At 44.0% G+C, this 9,319-nt stretch overlaps 1 protein-coding gene across 1 annotated transcript in view; it reads right to left on the reverse strand.

The window, feature by feature from the left end:
• GABRA5 (gamma-aminobutyric acid type A receptor subunit alpha5) overlaps positions 1-5,161 on the reverse strand; it is a gene marked incomplete at its 3' end in the record, with an annotated part of 99,705 nt that extends 94,544 nt beyond the window's left edge. Inside the window, exon 1 of the mRNA XM_079913169.1 lies at positions 5,002-5,161. Within this exon, the coding sequence (XP_079769295.1) occupies positions 5,002-5,087 (86 nt within the window). The 5' untranslated portion in view covers positions 5,088-5,161. The remainder of the gene's footprint in view (positions 1-5,001) is intronic.
• Positions 5,162-9,319: the final 4,158 nt, after the last annotated feature.

Genomic DNA, 9,319 nt, shown 5'->3' on the forward strand with positions numbered 1-9,319 from the left:
TTATCTGTTGTTGTTAAAACTGAAAATGAACTTGTCCTGGGTTTCATTTATGTTTAGGTTTGCCTTTTGACCTTGAAATAAATTGTTAAATAAATACAAATAAAACAGAATTTTCAATGAACTGCTAAAGCCAGTTTCATAGTATATCTTAATTTTCCTATAATATGGTTCCCTCTCTATAACATTATATTTCATAGTACATATTTTGTATTTGATTTTATTCAGGCTACGATAAACCAACTATCTTTAGAGCAGTGTTAGTTGAGTTCTAGGTTAGGACATTTCAAAGTATAGATTTTCCCCCATTCTATCCCTTTTCGTTGCACCTTAAATATCCAGACATTCTGGAAAAGGTCCTGCATGGAGGGTGCTAGCCCAGGCCCTGAGCCTAGAGATGGATCCTGACTTTTCTACTTTCCAATGATGAAACTTAGACATGTTTCTCTGTGTTCTATCACCTGAGCTCTTTTCACCTAAAAAGTGAGGGTTTTGTGAAAATTAAACAGTACATTTTTTTGAAAATGCATTTTGGAAATGAAGGAGAAATACTCATGTAAACACTGATAATTATTTTTCCTGCCACCATAGTTCTATGATAAGATTTTTCTACTTTTGATTCTAATATTTTCCTTTGAAATTTCACACCAATTAAAATATGCATGTTATGCAATTGCACCTTTATAAAAATCCAAAAGCCCACATTCTCCTTCTCCCCTTGAACCAAGCCAGTGACTCATCTTGGAGCTAATGGCCAGACAGGGCTGGCTGGGTCGACTCTGGCTGACTGTCCTTCTAAGCTTTGTCTTAGCTCACTGTCTGTTGGCATGATAAACCTGCTAAGAGTTTCTTCTACAAAGTGTGTAATTTGGAAGTATTTTCTTTTGGTGCCTTAAAAAATATTGGGCATTACTCTGTAGCAGGATCTTAGTCACCTAAAATGTTTACTATATGTGAGATCTCTGGCCATCTCTGCAGCCTCCACTTAGACGCCCCCTCACCTGTGTGTGTCCTAACTGCTTCACAGCACTTCTCTGTGTTTTTACAATTGTTACAATGACTTTTTTCCTGGGTCTTGTGAACCAGCAGCTACAGGCAAGAAGAACTTGCCATCTGGGGATTCACAAGAGAGAACTTGCCATTTAAAAAGACATTGTGAGTACTTAAATGACTCAGAGAGAGTATACTTTCTGCTCTAGTTAAAAGAAGAGAACTGTCCTTGAGAACGTGTATGAAAAAGCCCTCTTCATGAAACCAAAGGTCCTGGTTAGCACACCTGCGTAGACAGATAAAGAAGAACCTTATCTGTTCCTGTTCTTAAGCTACTTCTACAAGAATCTGCCTATAATTGCCAATTATAAAATACTGTTTTCCAAAGTCTATTTGAATTGTAGTTCCCATGTGATAAAATTCTAATGCATTTTTAATTTTCCAATAGATAAACCTCTAAAAAATATTTAATACTATTAAATGAATGGAATCAGATTTTACCTTATTGAGTTGATAATTCTCAAATTTATCTTACAATTATCACTGGTCAATGAAGTCTGATAAAGTGTGATTTTTCAAATGATGATAAACTAATTCCAGATTAAATTTAATATTATGTATTTTGACATTACATTGATTCAGACATTGTTATTATTTCTGTGCTAGTTTTTTATTTACCATGTACATTTGATTACTGGTCTCATTAAAATAATTATAATGCCTCAAATTAAACCATGTCTCTAAACGTGACATTGCATAAGGCTGACAGTCAAATAGGCCTCTGTTCTGTTATACACTTGACTCATGCTCTGTTATATAACTTAAAACTAACAGAAGAATTACAAAGGCTACTGAAAATGAGCTACTGGTGGCTCTGATCAAATTTAGAAAATAAAAGGGAGAAGAAGGAGAAGAAATGAGACTCATATATTTTCAAAACAATTTCACATTATCTTATATAATCACAGTAAAATACATTTTACATATCACATTTATAAATTTCCTGATTGCCAAATCCACATGCTTTTCACAAATACTGGGTATAACTTTGTACTGCACAAAAGCACACGTGTACTTGCCTCTTTCCTTCTGCTCCCTGACTGGTTTCCTGTCACCCTCCTAACCCTCCACAAGTTGTCTGGTTTCCTTTATGTATTTACAGGCATCAGCATTTCTCTTGTCCCACAATGTTCAAATTAAGGCCTTACATGCTTCCCCGTTCACCTTTCTTTAGAACCAAATCACATAAACTCTTTCTTTGTGGGAAATAACAGAGCTTACCCAAACACTTTTTTCCTGTAATTTCAGAACAGAAAACTCTCTCTACTCCAATGCAGAGAATACCTTTCAAAATTACGTCTCCTTCCTCTATAGATCAGTCTGACTTAGACCTTCCCTGCAAACCACGTGAAATCAAGAGGGGACCACCAGGCAGGTTCACTCTGAGGAGGGCTGAGGACGGAACTCCAGCATGACCGGCTTGGTGAACTTCCCCAGTTAGCCATCCTTTACTCTTGCCTTCCCGACCATAAGACAGGGCTAATGATGCTTAGCTCATAAGGCTCCTCCTAGGGTTTATCTAAAACAGACAACATAACAAATAGGCACTCCATATTGCGATAGCTGTTATTTTGTCAAGGTTTTAAGCCAAATAAGTGTTCTGAAACTTTCTTTGCAATTTGACAAAATTATTCTTAAGTTCATTTATAGTAATAAGCAAGTGAAAGGAGCCTTGTATAAGAAGGGAAATAAATAGGGACTTGTGCCCCCAGATGTCAAGATGTCTTCTGTTGAAAACCACACCCTGCTGGGCTTCCTGCTTTGCTGCAGATCCTGGTCCTCAGAAGCAACTGGACATGTAGGACCAAGAGCTAAAAGTACTCAGGGGAGCTGACGTAAAATCCCACTTACAGGAAGATCTTCTAATAGAAATGATCTCAAATACTTAAAACAATTGTAAGCCAAATATGTTCACTGCAGGAAAATGCAATAACAGCACAATCGGAAACAATGTAAACACCCCAAATTAGGGAAGTATCCTATGATGAATCATTTATGCACTGTAATAATATTCATCCATTTTAAATCATACATTTCAAAGAGTTTGTAGTAACAAAGTATTGGCATGAAGAAAGCACAAAAACACAAAACTGAAGGCACAGTATGATCCCAACTGTATAAAGCTAGGCATAGAAGCAAGGGGAAGAAAACACACCAAAATATGAAGAATGATTGTTTCTGTGTGGTGGAATTAAGGATGTTTTTCTTTTTCACATACTATTCTGTGTCTCACGCATTTTCTGCAGTCAGTAGGTATCGTTTTGGGATGGACTATTGACCTTATATCTAACAGATTCAAAACTTCTCCAACAGCTAATTCTCTAGGGAGATTGAGGGGTATTCTACCACTTGCTCTGTATTAGCTTCCAGAAACTAACAGATATATCTCTGTTTTGAAGATGACCTCAGAAAGTCATCAAATTAAATAAGAAATAAAGTATAGCTGCTTCTAATGGCTAAACTCGGTATGCACATTCCTTCATATTTCAGACTTTCATCCACCATAGTATAATACCTTCGTGACTACAGAATGCAGATTCACAAAAATATATCTGACCAAAATCTTAGGAAAAAATACATGTTCTCAATCCTAGCCTATTTCTTACCTCTGAAATACTGCTAAATATATGCGGTATATATAGTAAGCAAATTAACTACCTAATGTATTAACTTGGAAATTTAAATATTGTGCATGATTTCACTTCTAAACACACTTCTCATGCAGATATATGTAGGAACATCATGGTTAAATCCTATAAGGTTTAGCAGCAGGGAGAGCCCTTGGAAAGGAAGACATTCACTGAACAGATAAGGAAACCAAAGGCACGTAGGGAAATAACCACTCAAGACAAGCAGCAAGGCAAGAATAACAACTAATGCTCTTTCCCAAGGGAATACCCTGAGTGGCTAAGAGGCATGTCCTACAGGCATGGTTAATGTGCACATTCCTCACGGTGCTGAGGGCTGGACTAGTCCCTGACGGACCTGGTACACAGCCCCACTGCCGTCATGTACCAGCCACACACCTGGGGATGGTCACAAGCCTCTCTCTCTCTCTCTGTTTCCTCCTCTGTACACACCTGGGAATGTCAAAAGAACAGAAAATGTCCAGAGGACAAAGAGAGAAGGTCATGGACTTGGAAGGGTCCTCCTTCCTGCCAACTAGTAGGGATCTGTTGCAGATTCACTGTGCCCTGAAGATCCCTCCATGTTTCACACAAGTGCAACCTCCACAGCTGATTTTCACAGAAGGGGTGCTTGGCGACTTTTGTCCTAAAATTTAACTTCTTAATTATACTCCACCAACTTCAAGTGACAATCCTTTTGATCAGCCAGAACAATTTGGGGAAGAAGAGGAAAGAAACTGATAACGCCAAATGCCTGGGTGTCCTGCAGATCTTCAGGCACATGTAGTTTCTGGTATCTGCCTCTGCATTCAGATGGCCACAGTTCAAGGCCTATGGCTCAAGCCAGGACCACTGCAAGTCCTTGTCAGTGCCACCTAGTGTGGACCTGGATTTAAAGGCAAATTCCTTTGCATAATGGCACCAAGGAGGGCAATCAGAATGCTGATCATTGCCTTGTCTAACAAGAAATAAATGTCCTTTATGCAGGTCAACTTCTGAATCGTGCTTTAACCTGAGTGGGAGGAAACACAGCCGACTCTGAAACCATCTTCTTCCACTTTTGAAAACATAATCTGCCTCTTTTCTCTGACTCACTTCAGAAACCCCACACTTGGAATAAAGGAATAAAGTGTCTTTATTCCAAGTGCCTTGCTCAGGAATAAAGTGTGGGGTAAGGCAAGGACTCTTTTATTTATTTACAACAAGTTCAAGGGTGTGGGACTGCAAAGGTGGCCAGCGAGGGTTTGCTAATATACTGCTCAGCAAAGTTTCTGAAAGGCACTTGTGCCCCGAAAATCGTAAAATCAAAGCATAGATGATAACTTACCCAAAGTGACTGGCTAAGTTCATGGAAATACAAAACAGAAGGAGGTTTTTGATCATGATAAAGCTAGAGAACATTCCATTGTCCATTCCCAATAAGAATAATAGCTGAAGCAGATGAATTTGGAAGAATAACTGTTCCTTTCTCAACCTTGATCTTGAAGCTGAAAGGGGGAAAAATATATAAACATGAATGTTTCTGTGACGCAGTTCCTGGAATCAAATCACACTGCTAACACACACAGTTCAGAAAGAAAGGAGCCTGGCTGTGCTTGTGCAGCACGGCTCCACATCAGGAGTTATCTGTGTTCACTGGTCTTTTTATTGGGGCATAAAAGGAAATTACAGTAGGCTTAATTTTCACTTTTACTCAAGGTGCAGAATCATTCCCCTAATTAATTTTTTCCCATGCCTCAAATACTTTGTTTTATTTTTACCATGTTATCAAATGACCCATTAGTCCTATTATTAGATTCAATGCCTGAAGTTATCTAACTGTATTTTGCATCTGTCAAATCCACAAGTGGAATACTTTTACCTTTCTGAAATATTTGCCACGCGTTCAAAGTCAGCAAGCTACTCCTTGTTCTGCAAGGTGCTGAGAGAAAGTATGTGAAAAGAGGGGGGGAAAGGCACATTTAAGAAACAGGTCTTCTACAAGATCAAGATAATATAAGAACTGCTTATAAGGGAGGGTTGCCACTTTCTCAGCAATCTGTCCCCATGACTGAAGAACTTAATAATCACTGCATTTGGGAAAGTCTCTTGGCTCTGGGCTCTGTGCTGGGCCCTAATTAATGCATTTGAAATCCAAGCAGGCACAATCCCTGGGCTCTGCAACTAACCTTAGCGAAGGCATATACTTCTCAATATGCGCATAACGCAAATAGATGCACATCCTATAGGAGCACTGCATGTTCAAAAGAAACATTTTCCCGAGGCGACCCCAGGCCAACTCCGGAAAAGGGAAACACACAACAGGTACTTCCACCTCAGAATCCAAGGCCCTCGAGTGGAGAAAGGCAGGGCGGGGGTCTCCTGGGCGCGTCCTGGGGCTTGTCGCCAAACCCGGGCCAGAGTCCCGGCGGCGAGCAGGCGGCGCTGCATGCGGGAAACCGGGGCGGCGCCTCCTGCTGCCCTCAGCCCAGAGCCGGGACCCCCAAAGAGAGGCTGCGCTCCCACGGTCCCGGGACCGCCGCGGGGGCTCGCGGGAGCTGGTGGGCGCGGGGGCGGCACTGCGGAGGCTAAGCCTCCGCCGGCTTGGTGCCCGCGGCTCGGCAGGGTCGGCCTCCTGCCCGGTCCGCAGCGGCGCGCCCAGCGCCAAACGCTCGCCGACCCTCCCCGGCTAGCTTCTGGCCCCAGCAGACCTGCCCGGCTCCTGCCCCGGGTCCGAGCGGAGCGTCCTGCCGGGCGGCGCTTTCTTTCTCGGAGAGGAGCGCGCGGTGCAGTGCCGGCTTGGTGTCCCCCGTCCCGAGCAGCCCGCGCGACCCGCCCGCGCCCCCCGCCGCCGAGCCGGCGCCCACCCTGCAGGAAGCTCCTGGACGCTGCGCGCCTCGAAGGCCTGGGGCCGACGGGGCCCTCCGGATGGGCGATCTCGCCCGTCGGCTCCAGTGACGGCGGCGGATGCCCCACGCCCCAATTCCTACCGGCGAGCCCGTGGGCACTGAACCCTGGTGCCCCGTCCCGTGGGGCTGCGCCGCTCTGGACCCCCCTGACCTCCCGCGCTGTCTATGCCTCCGCAGTCGCCGGGGGAAAGTTTGCGCTCCCGGCCGCCCGTGGCTCCCCGCCTGTCTCCACCTGCCTTCCCAAGCCAGGCAGTCCCGAGGATAGGGGTGCGGACCGAGCCGGGGCCGCCCGTCCTCTCGACCTCGCCCGCAGCTTCTTAGCCCACTTCCCCGGTCCCGCGCGCCCGGGCTTACCCTGCGCGCCGGCCCGGGAAGGCAAGCCGTCGGCGAGGATGCATCCTCCTCCTCCTCCGCCTGCTCTCAACCGGCTGGCAAGAGCGGAAGGCCAGTGCGGCGTCACCGCCCCATGCCGCCAGCGCGAACTTCCCCAGTCCTCCCGGGCCGAAAGGCTCCGGTGCCCCCCGCGCTCCCGCCGCCGCCCTGCGGCTCCGCTCCGCGACCGAGGCCGCGCTCTGCCCTGCTGCAGAGATTCCGCCCCTCCACCCCCCCGCGTCCCCAGTGCACTCGCGCGCTCGCTCTCACCTCGCCCGAGCGCCACATGTCGTCTCCGGCTTTGGGGAACGTTCCTCTGCAGAGGCGCTCCGGTAGAGGCCGCCAGACTCTCACCAAATGCGCCCTCGCCTCGGGCCGGCTCAGCGGAGGGGGAGGGCTCCGGGCCCGCGGCTGGGCCAGGTTTGGGATAGGCCATATTTCCGATGAAGTTTCTTGGTAGCCTGCGGGAGAATATCGATGCCTCTTGTAATAAGCACCGGTCCCTCTTTTCAGAGCTGAGATGGAAAGGGCGTGTCAGCAGGCAGCCGCCGGAGGCCGTTTCTCTGAGAGCTTTCCTGTTTCAGGGCCAGCCCTGAGCACCTTACTGGCCTGGCCTCAGTCTTCCCGCAGTTCTCCACGCAGGCCTCTGTGTCCGCATCTGCTCCTCGCTTTAGAAAGAAGCTAGCTTGTGAGGCTACTTTTTAAAATCTGTAATTCATCGCTACGGGAAGGAAAGTCAGAGTAAAATTGGATTAATTAGAATTAAACACTTACCTAATTGCAGTATACATTTGGGCGTTTTAGGAAGTTCCCTTTCTGAACAAGAAGCCGCCTTGTCAGTAGCAAGAGACCCTGGGGTCTGCAGACCTGAGAACGGGTCTGGGGCGTGGACACTGGTGCAGGGCACTGCCTCCTGCACCCACGCACATGTGAGATTTCATTATTGGGATCGTGTCTGTCTCTGCCGCAGTGTGCCCACTCCAAGAGGTGAGGCTGGCACTAATGACGCCTGGGCGGAATAGGGGTGCAAAAGCAAGCACAGTCCTGGTTTTAAGATGGCAGCATCTGGTTTTCTCAGGAGGCGGCTGCCTCTTGGCTATGAGAACACCCAGGGGGAGATGTTCAAGATTTAAAGTAAAACCAGCAAGAACATGATGGGCAGTGTACTATTATTTCCACACCTTTTGTGACACTGAGTTGTTTACAATCATTTTTAACAGAATAATTGTGAGAAAGGCAAATTTCTAACTCTCCCCCAGAAAATATCTTTAATCTTTCAGTGTGTGAAGTCACTCTGTTCTTCAGTTATGTTTAATGCCATGTATTCCAAATCTAAGCTAACTGCCGGCACTTTTGCACTTTCCAAAACTCTAAGATTTTCCAAAAATAACAACTTGTAAATATATTTAAGGAACAGGACATAAAAATACATAAATGTTGCAAATATAAGGAAGTGTTATTCTGAGAATACAGTTAGTCACAGTATTAAATAACTCAGATTCTAGTGGTTCTTTATGAAATATAAATTAGGTAAGATGCTCATTTGAAAGGCTTTTCTGATTCTAAAATGAATAAATTGAACACAGGCATTTCTTTATTTTATAATTTCTCAAAAGTCATACACTAAGATAAAGTTCATTGACAGTCAAAATCATTAAATTAAAAACAATCAGAATCAATACAATTTACCCTACTAAGTGTTAGAATTCTAGGTTTGGAGATACCAGTGACAGCTACTCTTTTCCCAGGATAAGGCAAATCAAAGAGTTCAAATAATTAGTGAATCTAAAGCTTTAGAGATTACCAAAGTCATTCAGTAATTTTTGTAAAAATGTAGATAAACCAGGGATTATTTTGGATTAGTAAGAATTACAGATACTAATTTTTAACAATATTATTTTAATCAATGAAATCAACTATAGGAGAATTTATGTTCTTTTGATGAATTGTTTTTTAAATTTCCATGTTTTTCCTATTAGTTTAATTTCAGTACATATTATTGAACATACAGAACTATGTTTACTAAGAGCTAATCTTTAAAATTGTATTTAAGCATGTGGCTTAAATATTTACCTTCTCCCTGAGATGAAATGGTAACCCAGTCTCTCCATATTTATGAACATATAACAGCCTTAGGTCAGATGGACCTGAAAGGATAGTGAAATAATAAGGCATATCATAACCTTATAGAAATTCACATTTTAGAAGACTATATATTACCATTTCATAATGTTTGTTTTAATATGGAATTCAATGTTTGCCCTGAAAAATAATGGTCTATCACCTGAATTCCCATTTGTTCCTTTAGCATTTCCCCTGTATTGAATGACAGAAAGCAAAGTAGTTATAGTTCTGGAAAGCAGTAGAGGGCACCACAGTTCCACA

The sequence above is a fragment of the Stenella coeruleoalba genome (assembly GCF_951394435.1).
Source record: "Stenella coeruleoalba genome assembly, chromosome: 2".
Taxonomy (NCBI): domain Eukaryota; kingdom Metazoa; phylum Chordata; class Mammalia; order Artiodactyla; family Delphinidae; genus Stenella; species Stenella coeruleoalba.